Raw genomic sequence first — 25,541 nt, 5'->3', positions numbered from 1 at the left:
TATTCATGGAACCAATGGTATCTGGATGCATCTGAAAGAGTACTACTATGTTATATCAAAAACATATCACAGTGACCTATTTTAATAGCATTGATACATTACCTTCTATTGTATCATTGCTACATGTCTCCTGTTGCTAGTCTCTATTCCACGTAAATGATTGCCTCCTCCAGTTTGTAATTGGATATCTACACGCAAAAAACATGATCTTAATCTGATGTATTAGTCATCTTCAAACAATTAGAATATTTTTTTTCCTTCCCTTTAACTTCATGCAGTTCTCAAATATTTCTTAGGCACATAGGAGATTAGTTTTTATACTAATTGTGTCACCCTCATAAAACAAAAACATTATTATTATTAGTATACTATTATGGAAAGTAGTGTGCTTCAAGATTTTCTCCCCCCATATATATATATGTGTGTGTGTGTGTGTGTGTGAGTGTGTGTATTTTATATTTGAATTGCTCTTGAGGTGGAGGAGATCATTGTCCTGTGATGATGTTTCTTGATTGTTTATTATTTGATGAAATAGCAGTTTGAACTCTGGAGAAAATGTGAATAAAAATGTACATGTATCATTATTACTACGTTGATGACAGCATTGTCAAAGACATGCCAGTTATTGTTCTTGAGGTTTTATGGGATTAGATGGGTTTTTAGGGATTAGAATATTTTTTTCTCTTTTATTATGTATCATTCATATTAACTATGATAAAAGATAAAAGGATATGTTCTTGTTTTTTTTTGCATGCCTGACCACAGTTATAAATAGAATGGAGCTACATTCATATACGTTTGGATCTGTATGTTACTTCTCACTATTATTTTGCACTGTTAAAACCTGATGACTCTATTCCAGGGACATGTATTGCTTTGACTGGATCTCCATCACCAGGCATTAGTTTCAAATCAAAAGATGATGCTCGGGATTCGGGAATTGTTTCATCAAATCAGGCCATTGCTCAGCAGGAAGAAACCAGATTTGTATTCCCACCCCCACCCCCATCACCAGCACGTGTGATATACAGCTCCCAAACTCGACGACAGCTGTATCTGGATGAACAAAGACGAGATGATTTACGCCCATCTTCACCAGGGGGCACTAACTCTTCCACAGCATATACTGCAGGAACAACAGCTGGAACTGTTGGGACTGAATTAGAAGGATTCCAGAGGGATGGAGGAGCAAAAGGGAAAAGAGGAAGAGGAGGAAAGGGAAAGTTGTCCATGTAAATAAGGCTTCTTGTTTCTGCGTATATTACTTAGCATTGATTTTCATTGTATTTTATCTTATTATGTGCTCATTTTTTTCACCATTAACTTTACATTGTCAGAATCATTCAATATTACCTGATACTGAACTTACACGCCAATGCACATATAGCATTCATGTGCATAAAAGAACTACCTTCTATTGTAAACAATCAATGGATGCAGACACCAGCACTTTTGATTTGTACACAAATCATGTACACTCGCATAAGAAGCGCTTTACATTGTGGTTGTTTAAATTTGTTTCTGAATGAACTAAAACAGATGTGTAGTGGACTGCCACATACCAGCTGCTTTGGCACATTCTGCGTTGATACAATGTTTCAGATTTAGGCTAGCTACAGTATATAACAGATGCAAGAAAGGGTCCTTACAAATAACATACAAGTGACAAGTCATATACTGTCTTCTTTAGCTGGTGATAAGAATGGCAAAAAATATATACTTACAGTTTTACATCCTGAATTTCCTCAAAATGTACTTTCTTAGTTCTGCAAATCCAAATTACATGAGCCATGTCATAGGTTCTCAATCTGGATTATACATTTTGAAATTGTACTGTAATTTCGATGATAAGTGCAATTACATCCTCCTTACTGCGCTCAAAATGAAATAAGCATTAAATTCCATAGCATCTTTTTGATAATTGCAATTGAAAGACTTTATATTTTTCCCACATTATGATTTCAAACATTCAGTGACAGAAACAGAAACACATTTGCAGATGTCAACACGCTTCTCCCTCACTTCTTCAATCCCATGTATTTCATGTGGAATTATCACAAATAAATCCAGTCCAAAATCATGAAATTTCGTAGAATAAAAAAAATACCAAAATCTATTCATTCCAGATCAAATGGAAAAGTTGTTGCAATGCGCATTCATTCACAATATGACTTCAAATTTCAATATTGACTAGACACACCATTTTCTTTCGAAAGTTACGTCAGGTGCGCGACTAAGTTCAAATTAAAACCATGGCAATAAAGTTTTTAAAATTCTGCTGCTGATACTAATGATGTAGGACATTGTGTCCTACTTCCCATAACTACTCAAACTTATTACATTCATACACTCTCAGTCAACCATGGCTGTCACAACACTGCTCAGTCCACCATTGTAACAAGTGAAAGAAATAATAACTTTATGAGTTTCCCACCCTGATGAAAACCAGTTTACCTGACCTGGCACACCTACTGAGCTTGGTTATATTAGCCTATGATGGATACATGCCATCTGTTAGATATTGTTCTGCTTAGTTCAGGGGTCTCAAGTTCAAATCTCTACAAGGCCACATAACCAGGACTAGTACATTGGCCGCATCACTGAAACCTTTCCATAATGTTAAAGCGGCTCATATAAAAGGTAGCCATTGTAATATTGGAAACAAGAACTAAACAATGTAACAATCTAATTTTCATCAAAACTGTCTGGCTATGGATAAATAATTGGCATTATTAATTATTTTACAAATTCTAGGTGTTGTTGTGCGCCACAGGAAATAACTCCAAGGGCCTGTGGGCCACATGTTTAAGACAGGAAATAACTCCAGGGACCTGTGGGCCACATGTTTAAGACAGGAAATAACTCCATGGGCCTGTGGGCCACATGTTTAAGACAGGAAATAACTCCAGGGACCTGTGGGCCACATATTTAAGACAGGAAATAACTCTAGGGACCTGTGGGTCACATGTTTAAGACTGGAAATAACTCCAAGGGCCTGTGTGCCACATGTTTAAGACTGCTACCTTAGTTCATTTAGCAATAACTGTCACAAACACTTTATCATATAGATGAAAAACAAAATCATCAAAATCAGGGTTAAATTACAGTTACTGCTTATATCTGCATAGATTTAACAAATTAGGCTGGGGAGAGAGCACACTTTATTGTTTATGGAAAGTGATTTTTCAAGCCTATGTTTAGCATGGGCACTTTTTTTTTAACCACACATTTATTGACTTGTGTTGAAAATGTATAGATATATTTTTTTGCAAATGAATAAATTACCACATGAATTTGAACAAAAATCCATGAAATTAATTTTAGAACTCTTCAAAATCTCCAATTTAAAATCAAAGACTTCACAATACAATATAATAAATTTTATATCAAGGAGCGTGCAGTAAATTTTTATACCAGTGTCTTCCTTTGTTCCTAACAGATATATCATTACTTGCTGTCTAGCATGATCTGTATGTAACCTTCACATGCTGTCTAGCATGATCTGTATGTAATCTTTACATGCTGTCTAGCATGATCTGTATGTAATCTTTACATACTGTCTAGCATAATCTGTATGTAATCTTCACATGCTGTCTAGCATGCTCTGTATGTAATCTTCACATGCTATCTAGCATGATCTGTATGTAATCTTCACATGCTATCTAGCATGATCTGTATGTAATCTTCACATGCTGTCTAGCATGCTCTGTATGTAATCTTCACATGCTGTCTAGCATGATCTGCATGTAATCTTCACATGCTGTCTAGCATGCTTTGTATGTAATCTTTACATGCTGTCTAGCATGATCTGTATGTAACCTTCACATGCTGTCTAGCATGCTTTGTATGTAATCTTTACATGCTGTCTAGCATGATCTGTACGTAATCTTTACATGCTGTCTAGCATGATCTGTATGTAATCTTTACATGCTATCTGGCATGATCTGTATGTAATCTTCACATGCTGTCTAGCATGATCTGTATATAATCTTCACATGCTGTCTAGCATGATCTGTATGTAATCTTTACATGCTATTTAGCATGATCTGTATGTAATCTTCACATGCTATCTAGCATGATCTCTATGTAATCTTCACATGCTGTCTAGCATGATCTGTATGTAATCTTCACATGCTGTCTAGCATGCTCTGTATGTAATCTTCACATGCTGTCTAGCATGATCTGCATGTAATCTTCACATGCTGTCTAGCATGATCTGCATGTAATCTTCACATGCTGTCTAGCATGATCTGCATGTAATCTTCACATGAAGTCTAACATGACCTGTATGTAATCTTTACATGCTGTCTAGCATGATCTGTATGTAATCTGTACATGCTGTCTAGCATGATCTGTATGTAATCTTCACTTGCTGTCTAGCATGATCTGTAATACAAGTTGAAAATCAGTTATTGGAACCTATTTTATTTTTTCTCATTATTGTTTTTGTAGAAAGAATGAAGAGAATCATTAATATTACCAAAATACATTTTACAGAGTATGAGAAAATCTGTAAAATTGCTGAATTGTAAAAAAATCTTCAAACTGAAAGAAAAATCAGTAGTTGTGGTTATATCTACACACGTGGTCATCCAGAATTTTTTTTACAGAGAGGCAGTATATTATTATATTATTTCCATATTGCAAACAACATCAGGTGAGCTCTATCAATTATGTGTGGCTGCAATTTCAGTCTTAACTAGAATACACCACTCCCTCGATAACTCGCACACAGTAGGGTCCAAAAATAAAGACCAGATTATGAGCGAGGCAGTGAGTTATTGAGGGACCTCTATAACAATATGAAATTACAATGACTGCAAATTAAAAACTCTGAAAACAAGCTTCTCATTAATAAAACGTATTTGTGAAACAGAATTTATGTCATCAAGTATTCGCTTGGTTGTCTTGCTATTTTTGGTCACATTTGTGATTGAGTATGCTAATTTAAGGTAGTATAATTAGATTACATTCACCCCAAAAAATTGTAACATTGTTTGATTGATCACTTGAAAATGAGTTGATCTGACACTCAACTGGGACTGCTAGCTCTTATACAAGTTGGTCTTGCATGCCTTTTAACTTTTAATTTATTCCACCAGCTTTATTTGATACAAAAGTCTAATTAACATGGTAATACAAGGATGTCAGCTTAAAATTCAGTGCAACAAGACAACAAATACTTTTGCAAATTAGGTATCAAAACACTGTTGGCAGTTAATTAGGTTCTCACAGAAACACTCACAGACATAGCTGTTGGGTAGATTGACACAGTTCACATTTGAATACAACAGGGCACATTGTATTTATGATCTTGTTATGTCTGTTTGGTCTTAATTCAGACATCCAATATGCCTACCTTGGTGACCATATTGAAAATATTGCCATTACTATATCTACTGAATTAATGGCCTTTTCAGCATGGTGTTTTCACTGAAAGACTTCTTGTGATGCCTAGTTGGTTGTAAATGAAAATGACGCCACAGTGGCCATCTTTAAAATCTTGTTATCACTACTTCTCCTGTCTGGCTGGTCATGTCAGTATAATGCTTTCACTTCTTAGTTGGTACTAAATAGAAATGGTGCCAGTCTGATATTTAATATGGCCACCATGGCATCCATCTTAAAATCGATGTCTAGTTGGTACTAAATAGAAATGGTGCCAGTCTGATATTTAATATGGCCACCATGGCATCAAACTTAAAGTCTTGTTATTGTTGCTGCTCCAAACACACTGAAGGACTTCTTATAATTGTTGGTCCTGTTTGAAAGTGGTACCAAACTGACATCCATTATGTCCACCACATCAGCTCATTTGAACATTGTATAATTACTGAAAATTATCAAAGACAGTTTAAACACTCCACAGTTAAAATGAAGAAATCTTAAATTCACTGAAATTCTTTTCAGCCAGTAGAACATCAATCCCATTGAGGAACTCTTGTTGCATTTGCATTTGAAAGGTCCTTGTGTCCAGGTTGATGGTATCCTAAGTGAGGCATAACTGGTTAGTGTCTACAGAGAGTATACTAAACATGGCATGTTCTATTCTAAATATTCTTGTTTAGTATTGAAGAGGTTGTTCATGTAAAAATTGTATGATTTTTTTAAGTATTATTATCTTTCCATTCTGCCTGACCAAACAGTAGGTTGAAAAGGTGTTAGTGCAACATTCCACACTGCCTGACCAAACAGTAGGCTGAAAATGTGTTGGTGCAACATTCTGTAACACTGCCTGACCAACCAGTATTTTGAAAATGAGTTGGTACAACATTCCATCCTGGCAAAACATTCATTAGGTTGAATATGAGTTCATGCAACATTTTGTCCCATCTCTTAGGTTCTTATTCAAAATGAAATGCTATAACTATTGTAAGATCATAGAAAAACCAGCAGATTGTTAGTTCAGTCATGGGACTCTTGTTTTTCAGGCTTCACATTTCAGTGTTATGTTCTCTGTGCCTGTTTGGTGTGATGACAGGGGTCTACAGTGGAACAGCCCAAAGCACAACTGTGGACATCATTGTTTTCTCCCCGGCGAAGTTTCTGTCTAAGAATGTCTCCATATACACGGCAAGAAACAAACCTGTGGAGGTGGAACCAAGCAGTCGTCTTTATGAACAGTTTGGTAAAATCACATTAAAATGTTTATTTTGAATATGTTGTGTTGTAGCAGAGAATACTGATGTCTTTTGAATATAACTGTTTTATCCCCCAGGTATGTATTGAGTTGGCAATGGGATATAGCTGTTGCTATGTCTGTCTCTGCATAATCCATCTGTCTGTAAACATTTTTATTTCCTGAGCATAACCCTCATACCTTTTAAGGGTCATTTCCAGATCAGATTGTGAAATTGAAATTGCTTATATGCATAAAAAAGACAACTTTTCAATCCAAAGAATGATTCTAGTCAATTTTTGCCTACAAATTTGTATCCTACAGATTGTATTGTAATTCTATTTTAATGGTCGATTAAATGTGGGTGCACTATTGATGAAGAATAAGTTTAAAATTCAATATTTTCTGTCTTCTGTTTATGAAATGGTACAGGTACCACCTGTTACACAATACAAACCTTTAGTATTAAAATATGTAATAATTTTTTTCTAAATACCTTCAAAACTTGCACATTTTCATTCTTGGCAAAGTAAAGATTGCCATGCTATACAGTAAATGCAAAGAAAAGTCATTAATTGTTTCTCACCTGTGAAATGTAGACAAGGCATAGGTTTTGTTTGTCTTCTAGCAATGGTGCCAGCAGCATAGTTGTGTGTGTTTTGGATTCATTTACATTTCTTTAACACTAATTTATGTACAGTCAGGAAACATTACAGGTGTATTGATTATGAAGGTTGCAACTCTTGTCACAGGCAAAAGTAGGTCATAATTTTCTACTATTCATGCTCCATTGATTTTCTGTATGTTACCTGTTTTGCTTTGGGCTTAACATTTTTCTCTTGCACTTTATGGATGGATGCATGCATGTATGTATGTCATATAAACCCAGAACTAAAAATATTGTCATAAAACTGAACTACTTTAATTTTGCTTATCCAGCAGTAAGGTCAAGTTCATTTTTCACAGTTGCTATAGCTTTTTCTCATAAACTGCTTGACCAATTTGCACCTGATTTTACAGTGAGCGCTTTGGCATTCTAGCTTTTCTTATATGTTTAGTGGATGCTGATTCATCAATATGGCTGCTTTTACTAAGAATATGTAGAAATTGAGACAGTTTTATAATAAACAGCATTTCAGAATTTGACCAATTTGACAGAAAGCATACTGGTATGAAACTTTTTCAAATTATTCAAATGTTGCATTTTTGCCATCTTATATGGCCACCATTACTAAAAAATAGACAAACCTTTTAAGGACTTCAGTCTTCAGAACCACTCAATGAAATTTTTCTGAATTTGGCAGAATCCATTTTGGCACAGAGTGCTCAAAATTTTGTACAAATAGTACCACTTCATGAGATATAAGAGCAATAACTGCAGATTTAAAAACTTTGAATAGACTTTTGCCCGTGAACCAATGATCAGAATGTAATAGACTTTTCAGAGTAAGGAGTTTGGTTTAATTGCCTTTCAGTTTTATATAAGTGGTGTTGACCCACTATAAAATCTGATCATTATTGCTAAAAGTAGAAAAAAACTTAAATGACTACTTCTCAAAAACTGCTTTGCAGAATATGACAAAATTTGACAGGAAACATTTTGGCATTAACAACTTTTAGATTTATACATATACAGTGTGACCCCACTATAGCACACTCTGTTATAACATGAATTCGGATATAACACAGTCATAGTGTGAATCCCAAAATTTCATAAACATGTATTTTTCTTGAATATGAAAAAAAAAATATTTCTTAAATGTAAAAAAAAATGTAAAAAGTTTTTATTTTTCATTTTGGAGAAGAGATTGCGTATGAATAATACAAGATCATTATGGCATGCTCCTGAAATTTTATATGTATTTTCTCGTTCATGAAAAAATAGTTTTTTCTTCTTAAAAGTATGAAAAATAATGTGTAAAAAGTTTATTCAGGGATTGGGCAGGTCTTCATCAATATTGCAAATTGTGATTTTTTTTCCTTATTGGTGGCAAACTATACCATCTGGTGATTTTTTTAATTGGCAACATTGTTGGCTGTTTAAACTTGTACAGTGGAACCCCACTATAATGCGATAAGTGGGGTCCAAAAAATTGGATTGTTTAATAGCAGGGTCATGTTAATGCGGGGTTTTACAGTATTTTACTTTTTTCAGAGAACAACTCATTGGCACATACATGTGTATTCATGTCTAATGTATATGATGAATAGGGTATCAACACTATTTACTATCGTGCCATCATGGCATGAATAGGGTATCAACACTATTTACTATCGTGCCATCATGGCATGCAGTTCATCCATAATGCATGTAATTCCAATGAAAAATTGCACGCAGGTTTACAATATTCAATAATTTTTTTCCCAGATCATTGTGTCTGAATTCATCGTCAGCAGCATGAACAGATTATTAACACCGTTTACTTGCCATCTGATAGCGTACCATCAGGGCTTGCAATTAATCCATAATACATGTAATTCCATTGCAAAAAATGCATGCATATTTAAACTGTTCAATAATTTTGCCACACATCATAATGTGTCTGAATTCATTTGGAAAAGTTAACAGCAAAATTAGGTTAAGAAAGACAAAACATGATGTATGGTTCATTACGTTCCAGAGTCTATAAACGGTGTCTGTGCAAATTTCATACTGCTAAAATTTTCTCATGCATTTCCGTTTTCATTTATCCATTGTAAATTTGCAATAATTAACACTTGTATGCCTATTCATTTGAATGACTACAGCAAGAATAATTAACAATCAACACATGCTTTCAGCATGCATATAACTTTTACTTCAGATTTTGTGACTATCGAAAGAAGCATGTGAAAACTACTGTACTAATCATTGTGCAAAGTGCAGGGAATGACTTGCATTTGTAAACTTGCTTTTCCATAACAGTAAAATATTTTTTATAAAAATAGGAAATTAATAACGAGTTCATAAACAAACACCATACACATGTAAAACCAGAGAACTATGTGCAGTAGACTTGCAATGGTCACGAGGCACTTTTTACTTTTTTTTAAAGCTGAATGCATGTAGAATTTTATACCCTTTCAATTTCCAGCTAATAAAGCGGACATTATTTACTGGTCAACTGATTGCATCTAATAACACTGCCAAACACAGCAAACATCTTGGTGGCTTTTGTTTTTTTATGTTTATTAAATTGTGAGAATCTTTTATCAACCACCGCATTGCTTGGCTGTGTATGCAGTTAAAGAAGAAACACATGTTGGCTATTGTTTGAGCAACAATTGTATATAGAATTAATTGAAGACAATCACAAAGCTGATGTACTGGATTTACTTATGGATCAGTAATAACATTTCCGATGATATTTGTTTTGGCATAACACTTCAAGAACCTGGTGAAATTGTTAAATTTCAGAAGCTACGCTACAATCGTATTATATTAAAATTCATATGTGAACTCTTACCCAAAATGATAATAAACATTTTACATTTTATAACCCTTTTAAAACAATATTCCCAGTACGAGAAAAATACACGTACGTTTTTAAAATTTCAGGAACCATGCTACAGTTGTATTATATTTGAATTCAAATGCAGTCTCTTCCCCAAAAAGATAATACATTTTATATATTTCATGTATTTGGAATAAAAAATATTTTTTCAGGTGCGAATGAATATATAATATTTTGGGAGCCATGCCACGTCCGCGTTATATCCGAATTTGCGTTATTGTGGGGCGCATTTTGGCGGGGTCGCACTGTATATACAGCCTTTGGTTTGCTATGGAGAAATTCAAAGGCCACATGTAAGGCCGCAAACTTGATATAAAATGCACTGAAATTTGTCTATTGTTACATAAACAGATTTTTTTGTCCATAATGACAAACCATCTTAACAGTGCATTGTTATATCATAATCTGCTTATGTTGACATCTAGCATGAGTACTGTATGTTGCGAGATATGCACTTTTTTGTTGATATTTCTAGTAGCGCAAATCAACTGGATGAGGCATTATCTCATAATCTATCTTTCATTGGATTTTCAGCCACTTGCTAATAATTAATATATTTACATAGACTAACATTTGTAAAATGGATGGTAAGTAAAATTCCTCTTTAAAGAAAATTAAAAAGTAAAAAGACAAGATCTTACTTGTTGGTCTTTTCAATAGGCAGGAAGGAACAGTAACTACAGTCAACCAAGTGACGACTAATTTCTTTTTTAAAAATGTACCCAGATAAAATAGTTTGCTGAAAATGTAAAGAAAAACAGATTACGTTTGAAGCACTAATTATTATGAAAACATACTAAGCAAATGGAAAAAAATCAGTCTTAATCACGCAATACAATTTTTTGTTTGGCTCTTCAAAGCTTTCCTTTAGTGGTGACTTCAGTAATGCATGCACCCTTCATCAAAGAAAGCTGACTACAATCTTCAATGAAAACAAAGAATCTTCTTCAAAGGAAGTCAGTACCAAACTTAAATAAAAGCAATGGAATCTGATGGATCGTTTAATTTTCCAATGTGACTTGAACACATTTACTGTGTCGTGAAAGTTTCCTTTTTTGCAGGAAAAAAGTTTATGCTTACAAATGCTACCAACGATGGCTTAAAATGCAAACTAACTTTTACTGACTTGGGACTTACTGAAAAGTAAACTGGCTTCATCATTTGTTACGTGATTGTGCTATTTTTTTCCACTGAATTCAGACCTATGTGACCTGTGAAAAAATTATTGAATATTTCAAATCTGTGAATGTGCAATATTTTTGATGGAATTGCATGTAATGTGGATTCAATGTATGTGATGAGATTTGTGGGTGAGTACAAGGTGTTGATACTCTGTTCATGCTATACATCAGACATATAACATTAGACATATATGTATAAATGGTATACACATATATGTACCAATGCGTGGTTCTCTGAATAAAGTAAAATATTATTTCTTTATTATATACCTTCTCTGTTTTCACTACAGCTGTATTTCTACTTTAATTGTATCAATTTAAGATGGTAACTGTGCCAATGAAGCATGTATTTTTGTGCCTACATTTATTGCCTACACACCCCCAGCAAATTTTTTGGGATACATGCATCATTTTCATCAGATAATTGACCTGGTTGCTTATAACACAGTTTGGTCTATGACACGGTTGGGTTCTATGACTCCCAACTACCGTGTTAAAGTGGGGTCACACTGTATTCAGTGTTTCTAAAATCACTTGCATTTCTCATGTACTTATTTTTGTGTATTTCATGCTTCAGTCCTTGAATTTCAAGACAAAATAGATAAGGTTTTTGGTAAAATGAAAACATATACTGCTTGCATAGGTACAAACCTGCAGAAGGTAAATTTTTACAAAATCAAAAACATTGACAACTACACTAATATGTAAATCCATAGAACCATCTATTGCCTATGCATTCATGATTACTTCTTCACAAATACCACTTCATGTTACCTTTCCTTGATGTCCTCACCTGGGTTATTTTCTTTATTTGACTGGTTTCATCATTTTTAATGATGTCTGTGTAAATTTTCATTATGAAATATGGAATGGATATGTATTTTCAGTCTACAGGACATTTTATAATCAAAGAGAGGGTTTATAGTAACTTACTTCTTACATGCAAATCTGAAGTCATGATGTTTAATTTTCATACATTAGCTGCAATCATGTTTCTTACAGTATGAAATTTACCAATAAGTCGCTTTGATGAACACATATTGTAAGAAAGTGGCATAGTTCTCTCATTATTTTCATCAATGTAACAGTAATTTTCAAATGACAGAACTTCCAATGAAAACTTGAATTTTCATATTTTCTTTAATTTTGTCAGCTTTCATAAGGTTATTCACTAAGGACATAAATTTTTAATGTAAAAGGTGCAGGTTTTTTTTCTGAGGGCATATATAGTAATGTAGAAATGAAAGTTTTTGTGAATTCAATATTTTGCATGGGTCTAGCAGACCCATTGTTGTTTATTGGGTCCTTAAGTTTTGCAGCAAGCATAAAATCCATGTAAATTGATTTTATTCACAAACTATTTTTATTTGTGATAGAGGATACATACCAGTGCTGTAAAAGATCTGTACTCTTTGCACTTTCAGAGTCAGACAACCCCATATTGTGGAGGAGAAATTCCACATTGTGTGAGACGAGCCATTGTGCCCAGGGCTGTGATGACAACACAGGGCATTGTATTTGTAGGAAGGGCTTCATAATGAGCAAAGATGGCAGATGTGAAGGTATTTATGGGTTGTACAAATATTACTATGTAGTCATGAGTAACATTGTTTGCAAGTATCTGTTCTTATGCAAAATAGAATATGGATATGTGATCAGGTTTAGGATATGAATTGGAAATCAGTTTTTCATTTGTATTATATTTAGGTTTTGAAATAGTATTGAGTTTTCCATTAGTATCATGTTTTTATTATATTAATTAGTAATCAGTTTTACCTTAGAATTATGTATTGGATAGGAATTAGTAACAGTTTTTCTTTAGAATTATGTTTTGGATAGGAATTAGTAATCAGTTTTTCTTTAGAATTATATTTAGGATATGGTAATCATGTTTTCCTTAGCATCATGTTAATGATATGAATTAGTAATCAGGTTTTCCTTAGCATCATGTTAAGAATATGAATTGGTAATCATGTTTTCCTTAGCATCATGTTAAGGATATGAACTGGTAATCAGGTTTTCCTTAGCATCATGTTTAGGATATGAATTGGTAATCATGTTTTCCTTAATGTCATGTTTAGGATATGAATTAGTAATCATGTTTTCCTTAGCATCATGTTAAGGATATGAATTAGTAATCAGGTTTTCCTTAGCATCATGTTAAGGATATGAATTGGTAATCAGGTTTTCCTTAATGTCATGTTAAGGATATGAATTAGTAATCATGTTTTCCTTAATGTCATGTTTAGGATATGAATTAGTAATCAGTTTTTCCTTAATGTCATGTTTAGGATATGAATTGGTAATCCATTTTCCTTAATGTCATGTTTAGGATAATTTCTGTGGTGATTTAAGTATAATTCAAACGACAAAATGAAATAACAATAATATTTAATCTATATCAGTGATTCCCAAAAACATTTACGGTTATCCTCAGCGCCTCCTGCCTTACCCTGTAAGAAGCATTATTCAGCATTAGCGCACCCCTCAGTAATCCCACTGCCCCCCAGGGGTGGTACTGCCCTCTTTGGGAACCATTGATCTATATCATCGGCCTTATATAGGCACATTGTGATATAATATCCACACTACTACACATTTTCTCATCTTGTGTGAATATCGTGTGAATATTGCAAATTACGATGGTCACAATGTCAGATCTCTTGCCTATCGATCCATCCATCCATCCATCCATCCATTCAAGATTTCTTCCTAAGACAGTATCTCCTTTTGCATCATTTAATCAGACTTTGATCTCAGACATCTTTGATAACAGTTTGATCTAATCAGAGTTTCGTCTTAGATGAGTTTGATGACAGTGAGATATGTCTCTCTTACACCACTCCTTTGATAACTCATGTATGACACAGTAAAAACCATAGAGAACAACATTAGAAAGGGTGCAAGTTACCAAAGGACCTGTGAGAAACTATGAATGGGATCAGGAATATTGACAGTGAGAAAGTTGAGTGTGGATGGTCATGCTTAAAGGTTGAATTCTCCTTTAATAATTGTGCTGGGAATAATTACCAATAAATAGCTTTTTCTAATGAAGTTTTGTTTTGTTTTTCTATATAATTTACTGATATTTTCTAATTAATGGTATTTTCTCTGATAGATCATTCAGAACATTACTCAGTTTAGATATCATGTTTCCCAGTGAATACATTCTAATGTTGTTGAAACTAAATTTTGATTGTTTTGATAGTAAATTATTGATGTTGAAACCTCTATTGTTATTGTTGTAACAGTAAAATTTGGAAGCTGTGCTTGCAATAGTGAAATATCTACTCATTGTTGTGCACAATACCAAGTGCCAAATTTTGTTGTTGTTTTGCACAGAGTATGCCTTTTGCTTGGTTGTCTTGCTATCTTTGATTACATTAATTTTGTTAAATGTGATAAGCCACTGATTAATGTTAGATACATGTACTTTAATTAGCTTATGAAGACATAATAATATTTGAAACAATGTGTTCAACTGTTCAGTTGAAAGGAGTTGACACATGACTGACTGCCATAGGTATGATTTGCCTTTAACTCTTACATTTAAAATCATACAAGCTTATGGGGATAACACTTAATCAAAAGATTAGCATTTCACAAGCTTATTTAGTTGGTTTTTATTTCTTAAAGTCTTGCCACCAGGTGCTTCTTAGCTCTGCTAGTCTTAGACCAGAATCGGTTATGGACATTCTATTCTTCAGCCATTATCACAAGTTTGTTTTGCCACTCCTCCTAAACTGCTTTAACGAATGTCATGAAACTTTACACACACATTCATTGCATGGTCTAGATGGTCCTAATTGAAAATGGTGATGCTCAGTATGGCTGGCATAGTGGCCATGTTGCAAATCTTATTATCCTTCTGTTTTGATGGTCATATTAATGTGGGGTTTTACTAAAAGAAGTCTTATGCTTGGGCCTAAATGAAAATGGTGCTGATGTCAGGTCAAATATGGATGTCACAGTGGCCATGTTGAAGATCTTGTTGTCACAACTACTCCTGAAAGAATGGTCTTATCAATCCTGGGTTTTCACTAAAAGAGTTCTCATGATGTCTAGTTGCTGCTAAATGTAGTGATGCCAATCTGGTTTCCAATGTGACCATCACAGCAGTTATTTTGACTGCTTCATCTGAATGGTTGGTTATATCAACATGGGATATTGCACTGAAAATGATGTCTAGTTGGTGCTAAATAAATATGGTGTGACTATGACATTGAATGGTGTGACTATGACATTCAGTGGTGTGACTATGACATTGAGTGGTGTTACTATGACATTGAATGGTGTGACTATGACATTGAATGGTGTGACTATGACATTGAATGGTGTGACTATGACATTGAATGTTGTGACTATGACATTGAATGGTGTGACTATGACATTCAGTGGTGTGATTATGACATTCAGTGGTGTGCTAAGATATTCAGTGGTGTTACTGTGACATTGAATGGTGTGACTATGACATTGAATGGTGTGACTATGACATTGGTGTGACTGTGACATTCAGTGGTGTGACTATGACATTCAACGGCATGATTATGACATTCAATGGTGTGACTATGACATTCAGTGGTGTGACTATGACATTCAGTGGCATGACTATGACATTCAATGGTGTGACTATGACATTTAATGGCATGACTATGACATTGAATGGTGTTACTATGACATTGAATGGTGTGACTATGACATTGAATGGTGTGACTATGACATTGAATGGTGTGACTATTACATTGAATGGTGTGACTGACATTGAATGGTGTTACTATGACATTGAATGGCGTGACTATGACATTGAATGGCATGACTGTAGTATTGAATGGTGTGGCTATGACATTCAATGGTGTGACTATGACATTCAATCGTGTGACTATGACATGTTCACCAAATGGGGGCCATTTGTTTGGGTATTTTTAAAAAGAAAATAGGGTATTTACACCTGCTTGTGTGTTATGAGCAGGTTTGCAAAATAATAAGGTACTCTAAAATGAGGGAGTGGTATATATACTTTAAACTAAATCCCATTCATTTTGTTCTAAATTAATAATTCAATATTTTCTCATTTTGAATGTAAATAAGGACATATTGTAGCTAAATATCTGCATCAAAAATGTCAACCATATTTTTATCTCATTTGACATTATGCTTGCTGGAATGATAAACCTTTCTAATTTATACAGATGATGCCAACCTCAAGTATTGCTGCCATTACTAAAATAGATAAAAATTTATATGACATCTCTGTAACTGCTAAATAAAATTGAATATATCTTGGCAGAAAATATCCTGGTATGAAGATCTTTCAAGTTTCTAGACATGATTATTATCCTCTATCAAAAATGGCCACTGTTACTGAAAATAGAAAAATCTCTAAATGCCTTTAAAAATATCATTGTATGCAATTTGATCAGATTTGACAGAAAGTGTCCTTGTATGATGAACTTTGTAATTTTATACAGGTGATACTGATCTGACATCAAATATGACCAGTTACTAAAAATAAAAAACTTTTGAACAATTTCTTTTTTTAAAAATTAATAGAATATGACCAATTTTGACAGAAACCATTTTTGCAGAAGAACCATTCCCATTCATAAAAATCATGCCAACCTGCCATCAAATCCAGTAGCTTCTATTTAACACCTGCCATCGAATCCAATAGCTTCTATTTAACACCTTCCATCAAATCCAATAGCTTCTATTTAATACCTTAGCAGAATGAGATTTGACTGAAAGTGTAATAGCCAGAGCAATTTTCAGATTTGTACAAAAGATTCCATTCTGCCATCATATATGACTTCTGATGTTACTAGTAGAAAAACATTTACACAGCTTCATCCCAAATAAAGCACTGAATAGAATTTGACCAATTTTGACACAAAGCTGGCATATGTCCTTTCAGGATTGGACAGTTGATGCCAGTGTGCCATCAATATGGAAAAAGATTGTTGTCATAAAATATAGAATCAAAGGCACTGGAGACATTTCAACAGAAAACATCCTGATTTCTAGGCCAACAGTTCTTGCATTTAGCTATTCAGCAGATGTCAGTCCATTGAGTGTCCTCTTGTTAGGGGAGTGCTGTGAAACTTAGTGCATATTATGGTCGTCATCAGAAGATAAGCATGTTTACAAGACCTTGTACTAAAATTTTCAACAAAGTTTTGTTTCAAATATAAATTCAATTTAAGGTTTGGATGCAAGACAGGCAGGGGAACATTTATGTGAGAAAATTGCTAACCATTCCTCCAGATTTTCTGCCCAGTAACTCTTAAGCTGTTTTTTAATTAAGAAATGAATCACTGTATACTTTTACATCATTACCAAAAGGTGTGTCACATATCACACTGGAGTTCTATCTTCATGGCCAAAATCAAAGCTCATTACTGTAATTTTCCATCACACTTTTCCACTGCAATCTGTAACTTTAGAACTATTTGAAATTAAGTTATGTTACTTGGTAATTTTTTTATCAGTAAAAATTATGTCATGTATTACACTTGGATATTACCTTGAAGGTCAGTGTCACAGCTTTGTGTTTTAAGTTTTTCATCCTCGTTTGCCTTCTGTTCTATGATGGTCTCTTGCAAGATCAAGGGATGAAACTTGATACTTATATAGCTGCATCATTAGAAGATGTGTTATGCATGCTCCTTGTTATGCCATCTTTAGCAGATGTGTCACATAACACACTGATGGTCCTGTCTTCATGGTAAAGTTACAGTGTAATATCGGGAATTTTCCAATACAGTTTCTTTTCCATTCTCTAATTTTAGAGCCATTTGTGACATGAAGGAATCAGACTTACTGGAAGTATTTCAAATTGCTGGCTGTGTACATACAGTAATGTTGTTCGGTTTTCAAGGTCAGGGTCACAGGTCAACATTTTAGGTTTTAGTCAGCTGTCCTTGTCAGCATTCTAATGTACGTGCAGTTTAAGATAAACAGATGAAAGTATATTTGTATATTATTACTAGAAGACGTATTGCTTTCCAGATTGGGGTCCTGATGGACACTTATGTTTCCCAGTTTCACATATCTCATGGATCAGAATAAAGCTAAGATTTATCTTCTAGATCTTTTTCTTAGATAGATTTATTTCACCACATTTTGGCATGTTTACTTGAATGTAATTTGAGTTAGGGCCATAAACTTAGTTACTTTCTATTTGAACCCAGTAGCCTTAGAGTCTTGTCTTTCATGTCAAAGGAAGATTTCATTGTTTTCAACTTTTGGAACATCATCACAATTAACTGAATTTGCTTGTATTATTGTTATTGTTTTAAGTTCCATGGTACGTGAGATCCAGTGGAATTAGTGACGTGGTATTGTGTTTGATTAGCTGAGCTTGTTATCACTACAGAGACTACATTTCTTCTTATTCACTGTCAATAAGACTTGGCAAAAAGGTTAATATATCAAAATCTTGGATGAGTTTTAGTTATAGGCAAGATATTTCAAAAGAATTTTGATGAGACTATAATAATGTCAGATTTGCATGATATTAAGATTGGGAGGTAGCTTAAAGGTCACCGGCCATACTCCAACATTTTCCTATTTATATCAGATTTGCATTACATGATTAAAAATAGTTATACTCGCACAAAAAGAATAAAAAAATTATCAAGTGTAAAGAAGAAATAATAATTTAATTACTATAAATAGAAGCATACAACTCTGTTACTTCCCCTTAGTTACGATTTCCCACCTATAGAGGATGCAACCGGAAATGACGTACATTTTTCCCTACAAGATGAAGTACATGCTTCTTGTTGTTGAAAAATAAACACTATAAACTATAGATAGGGGATATTTAGATGAAACTAATGAAAATTAATTTACTGTTCAGCCTTATATCGGTATGCGTGCACGACGCACTAGATTGTGTCGCTTTCAAAACTGTTCCATTGTTTTGAATTTATTTTGAAAATTCCTGTTAATACAGGTAAAAAGAATCTATGCTGGCTTCCCTGTGTCAGCAGACTTTATAAAAAAAAGATGAAAGAAACCGGCACACTTAAAGAATCCAAAGGAACCAAACTTGACTTCCTTTTGTCGGCCGACTTAATAAGAAAAAATCTGCACACTAAAAAGATACCAAAGTCAAGTGTCCAGGGTTGGTTTGCATTGTAATAAATAGCCTATGTATTTGATATCCTGTCAGTAAGTTTAAACAATGAGTTTATTGCTCCCTGCCAGTTGTGTTTATCACCCGGGCTTCTATTTGTTTGCCATATGTAATCGTAATTGATGTTTGCAGGGCAAATAGTATACACAATAATAACTTGCTTTAATAATACTTTTGTAACTCATGCTAGCAAAAAGATTATCATATGCACTCACATTGAATGTATTTTAAAATAATGACTTTTTTTTGTTTGCGAGATACTGACTTATAGTTAACCTGGATACGATACAATCTGGGTCAATTTGCAATAAGTAACTTATCATGCATAAATGGCAGGTGCCTTAAAGCAATCGGGTCATACTTTTGTCTCATTTGTGATTTTGTTATTTAACATAAGCGATACACACTACACTAAGGATGCATACACAAGCCAGCATCTGCTACATATACAGAGTTCGTGGATATATATTTTTTTAAAAATAATTTTTGCATGATGAAAAAGAAGGAATATATGAAAACAATGCAAGGTTAATTTCTTTCATTTTATTTTCAAACAAGTGTATGTTTATCAATTTATTTTGTACTGTGAGTGTGTGTGTGGGGGGGCACAAATTAAAAACAAAATTATTTCCTTTCTAATTTGACGGAATAATGGAGCAAATATGATTGACGATATTGACCAGTAATGACAAGCTTTCAATTTACACGCACAAACAATAAGACAACTTGAAAAATAAAAACAAACAATAAAATTAACTGGTAAGAGCTTCATATTGCAGCAACTAAATACTGACAAGATGCTCAACATTATTCTCTCAATCTTTCTCTCTCTCACGTGTATTCTAGTATGTATTGTATGCAGCTGTGTTACAATGTGAAGCCTAAAATTAAGTATATTTGTTATAATATCTCATGTACACTACCCTTAGCAAAATGTATACGTATTATGTAGAATATTATCTGTTACATATTTTTGTTTTATAAATGATTATTGATAATTTGACTGGAAGACTTAAATTGAGAATGTCGTTGTGCAGAAGCGTATATTTTTTAGCATAAAAAATGTTTATAAATATTTTAATTAGAACAAGCAAGATATGTCAGTTTGTGTTTTCTCTCATAAATATGTACGTTACGAAGTATGATTATTTTATTTCAAAGAATATCAAAATAGTTTGGTTAAATTTAGTTTTTTTTCCTAAAATCTATCATACATAGCATCTACTTTTTTGTTGAAGAAAAAGAACATACAAGCTATTGTTAAGTTTGGCTGAATTGTGTTTCGAGTTGGGCCGAATTGCCTTTGGGCCAAATTCACTATAATCCGGCATAAATGATACAACTTTCCCATCCCTCCCCTATTCAATCCCACAGATTAAATACACTTTTTTCTTCTGGTAAACATGATTTTTCGGAAAAAGAAAGAACGCTTTTTCCCATCCTTACTCTTTTGGTTACATCTGTATGTAACACAGTGCACCATATTTGCTGTACAAAAGCATGATCGTATGCTATATCACATAGACAGTTACATGGGGAAATTAAGCACTTGAATGGCTAGGTTGAATAGAATGATAAATGTATGTCATATCCGGTTTTGGCATGTGGAAACTTCCGATTGTTTACGGAGATTGTTGAATAATTTTTTCATTTTATAAAGCGGAGTTTTAAGTCTAATTAAACATTTTTATGGTGTGCATACATAACCAATGCGTTTTGTTTATACTTATAGCAATATCACACGTTTCTACAATATAGGTGGCCAGTGACGTTTAAGGTTGACAAGATATTAAGATTGGGATATAGCTTAAGATTGATAAGATATTAATATTGGGAGGTAGTTTAAGATTGACAAAATATTAAGATTGGGAGGTAACTTAAGACTGACAAGATATTAAGATTGGGAGGTAGTTTAAAATTGGCAAGATATTAAGATTGGGAGGTAGTTTAAGATTGACAAGATATTAAGACTGGGAGGTAGTTTAAGATTGGCAAGATATTAATATTGGGAGGTAGTTTAAGACTGACAAGATATTAAGATTGGGAGGTAGCTTAAGATTGACAAGATATTAAGACTGGGAGGTAGTTTAAGATTGACAAGATATTAAGATTGGAAGGTAGTTTAAGATTGGCAAGATATTAATATTGGGAGGTAGTTTAAGACTGACAAGATGTTAAGATTGGGAGGTAGCTTAAGATTGACAAGATATTAAGATTGGGAGGTAGTTTAAGATTGACAAGATATTAAGATTGGAAGGTAGTTTAAGATTGGCAAGATATTAATATTGGGAGGTAGTTTAAGACTGACAAGATATTAAGATTGGGAGGTAGCTTAAGATTGACAAGATATTAAGACTGGGAGGTAGTTTAAGATTGACAAGATATTAAGACTGGGAGGTAGTTTAAGATTGACAAGATATTAAGATTGTGAGGTAGTTTACAGACGGTGATGCTCTTTCATTACTTCATAGGCCATTTGTTTTCTCTTTTCAGTACAGATTGTAATTTTGCTCAGAAGTTTCCATGAAGGAATGGAATACATCTTCTGAGGTTTTACATTTCAGAAGCTAAAATTTATTCAGGTTACAATGTCTGTGACTAGTTCTTGTATTTTCTTTTGTTAGTTTTCTTAAGACTACACAAAATTGACTGGGCAGGAATGAATTTTACTAGGAATAAATAATCAATGTCTCATGATATGGAGTAAATGACTGTGCCAAAGAACAAATTTGGTGAAAAGCATATATCAAGGTAAAGAAAATCATTATTGCTTTTGTTAGAGAGCCAAAGTGGCACAAGTTGACTGCCAGTGTGGTCTATGTTCAGACAACAAGGGTTTCAACCAGGCAGTAAAAGCTATGAGGGCCCTGCATATTTTATTATGTTGTCCATGTCATTCAGTCCAGCTTTCCAACTTGTGTATTACAAAATTGTATTTCCACTTTACCATTGAAGGACCTTATACTGATTGAAAATGAATTTAGTGTAGAGTAAATGAAGAAAAGGAGTTTTAAATTTTTTGGGGTCTAATTTCTGATCTCCACATCCAGAAGATAAAGTAGAAAATTCATATTTTGGCAATATCTATCATAGTGAGGATAATACATTAAGTTCTTAAGTCTTCAGAGGAATCATGCTGATTTCAGTCAAACTTAATGCCATTGATATGCAGCAATAAATACTTTAGTATACTGTTTTGGTTGCAGACATCAATGAGTGCACAGAAGGGGTAGGGACCTGTGATATTTCAGCTGGATGCTTCAACAAGATTGGCTCCTATGAATGCTTATGTGCAGGAGATTACTATGGAGATGGCAAATCCTGTAAAGGTAAGTCTGTTTGGCTGTCAGTTGCTTAACAGACAGGTAAGTCTGTTTGGCTGTCAGTTGCTTAATAGATAGGTAAGTGTTTTTGCCTGTTAAATGCATATTAGACAGATAAAAGTGTTTGTTAGTTGCATATTAGACAGGTGATTGTGTTTGGCTGTCAGTTGCATATTAGACAGGTAAGTGTGTTTGACTGTCACTTGCATATTAGACAGTTTCCTTTTTGAAACAGTTTTAATTATTTCTCACCTCATGTAATACTCAATTTACAATTTCTTTCATTACAATATTTGCTTCATAATCAAACCCTTCATGTTTGTGTGACATCTTTTTTGTATAATTTTTCATTTCTGTACAGGATCTTATTCTTTGGTATTTCATGCATAATATTAGAGGTTTAATTTGTCATCAGTGGAAATCGATAATGTATTGGGTTTTTTCTGCTTATATATATATATATATATATATATATATATATATATATATATAAAAACTGAAGTCAGTCATTTCTGATTCATTATGATGCAATGCATAGAAAGTGAGACAACATACAATTACTAAATAAATTATTGCACATTTGTGAAGTATCAATGATCAGAACAACAATAAATGGTAAAAACGTGGTAAACATCTAAATTTAGCTTAATGGATTTGTGAAATTTATGTATATAACAATGCATATACCAAGACCAGTTCATATTCTCCCATAATTCATTGTGTTTCTCTATAGTATTTAATGATTGAGGTGTAATGAATTCTGATTTGTTTATTTTGGTTTGTAGTTTTATAGCACAGCAGATTATTTCTTCTCCAAATACATTACCTAATCATAGACCTGCCAACCCTTACAATTTTGCAGTAAGTCTTATGAAAATTACCCTTAAAAAATGGATTTATGGCATACAAGCAAAAACTATTGAAAAATGGTTGTTGCCAAAAAATCTGGATAACTGGTTCATCCATGTTTGATTTGGATCCAGGTTTCATATTAGAAATAGTGATATTAGTCAGGGAACCAGACTAACTTTACAGCAGCACCCCAGATGCTTTAAACTGCACATATTTTTTTCGTGAGATGCATCTGCATGGTCAAACTGTTGGTATATAATTTTAAAAAATAGTGTCCAGAAAGCAATGCATGTTTAAGATGAAAGGGAAAACAAGCCTCAAGAAAAGTGTTAATAATCAGCACAGAAGAATGAAAAGGAACACTCAGATTCTTGTGAATAAAAGATGGAAAGGACAAAATTTACGTTTATTGGACATCACATGCCAATTTGATTATGTCTTGTGGCTGGAGATATGATTGCCATCATCATGTGAGATGGAAAAAGAACGTCCAAGAATTATGTCAGGTTGAGAGATAGCAACAAGCCATTGAGCTGCATAGGGTTTGGAACTAGAGTTTGTGTACTGTACTAGTGGTAAATAAAGTCTACGCGTACTTTACAAACTTTTCAGTTGAACATAATGTTTATTGTCACTGTGTCGAACTTTTAATTGTGTTTTCCAGCTTTACAATAGCAGTTATTGATATTTTGTTACACCTTACTGAAAAATGGTCAATCTTACAGAAAAAAATTGACTGCCTTACTGAGATGGATTCGTTGGCAGGTCTGTAATACCTTAGGAGAATTACTACTGCCTTACAAATCGAGGCTAAAATGTTTTAGCTAAAAAGATAAAAGATATCTGCCCATCTAGGTAGCAGTGAATTGAGCGATCTCCCCATTTTACCAGGATTAGTACCAAATCCATGAATTCTTCATTTACTACTTCCACTTGTGCTGAGTAGCATGCTGTCTACACAGAGAGAGGCCTCGCAAAATCCATCAGGCATTTCATGATTTCTTTCATCGATGAGAAAGATTCTGACTTTTCATTGTTATCACTTTGTCATCCTCAGACACTTAGGTGCCCTTTCTACAAACCTGCATGGGTCATGATGGCATCCCCTTACATCGCTATAGCCATATTTAATAGGTGTGGATCTTGTATGTGATATAGAAAACTCATATAATATTGCTTTATAATTTCTGTTACAGAAAGTTACATACAATTAAGGTTTCTATATTATCTAATCTTTGCATCTGCTTCATCATAATATATGTGTTGCTTTTCTGATTTTGCCTATATAGAACATCTTTTGAGCTTTCCTACAGTTAGCATTGTCTTATAATGGATATTGTATCATCCACTTTGTAAGTAGCAACAGTTACACTTCAGTGCTTTTTTATGTCCAGGTATGGTGTGTACTATGGAAAACTCATTTATATTACTGTATAGTTTCAGCCACAGTCGGATGCATACAGGTAGTTTTCTATGCATTGTAAAGTCATAGCATCTAATGCATAGTTACTAATAGTGACACTTCATTGATTTTACCTGTATAGGCAATCAGCTGATATTTTAGCATCCACTTCATAAGTATTAGTAGTTATAATTTAATAATCTATCTGTACAGGTCATGTGCACCCTTTGACAAGTAATTCCCATAGTGTGTAACTCTGTATGAATGTTCTGAAGTTCATGAAGTGGGACATGTGCCACACTACACCTCTATATGTTGTCTGGTCAGTTTTGTCTTACAGATGTAGACCGTGGGTGAGACCAGACCGATGACCACTCTACATGTGTAGCTTATGACAGAAGTCAATGGGTTGCAATGCTAAGAGTACTAAAGGGGAAGACACAAAAGCACACCTTGAGGGATGATGATGTCATTAGCTTGCACCAAATGGTTCAAAACCGTATCACTTGCAGGGGGGCAAGATAGAGCACAAC

At 33.7% G+C, this 25,541-nt stretch overlaps 1 protein-coding gene across 1 annotated transcript in view; it reads left to right on the top strand.

Moving 5' to 3' along the window:
* Positions 1 to 25,541, top strand: part of LOC149798861 (uncharacterized) — a 194,550-nt gene that overhangs the window by 57,505 nt on the left and 111,504 nt on the right. The window contains exons 7-10 of the mRNA XM_089957773.1: positions 863 to 1,232; positions 6,432 to 6,628; positions 12,719 to 12,856; positions 22,638 to 22,760. Of these exons, the coding sequence (XP_089813899.1) occupies positions 863 to 1,232; positions 6,432 to 6,628; positions 12,719 to 12,856; positions 22,638 to 22,760 (828 nt within the window). The remainder of the gene's footprint in view (positions 1 to 862; positions 1,233 to 6,431; positions 6,629 to 12,718; positions 12,857 to 22,637; positions 22,761 to 25,541) is intronic.

Source organism: Sinohyriopsis cumingii, chromosome 5 (genome assembly GCF_028554795.1).
Source record: "Sinohyriopsis cumingii isolate HCF-2022 chromosome 5, ASM2855479v2, whole genome shotgun sequence".
NCBI lineage: Eukaryota > Metazoa > Mollusca > Bivalvia > Unionida > Unionidae > Sinohyriopsis > Sinohyriopsis cumingii.
Note: the sequence above shows the minus strand (reverse complement) of the source record. Positions and strands in the feature narration are given on the sequence as shown.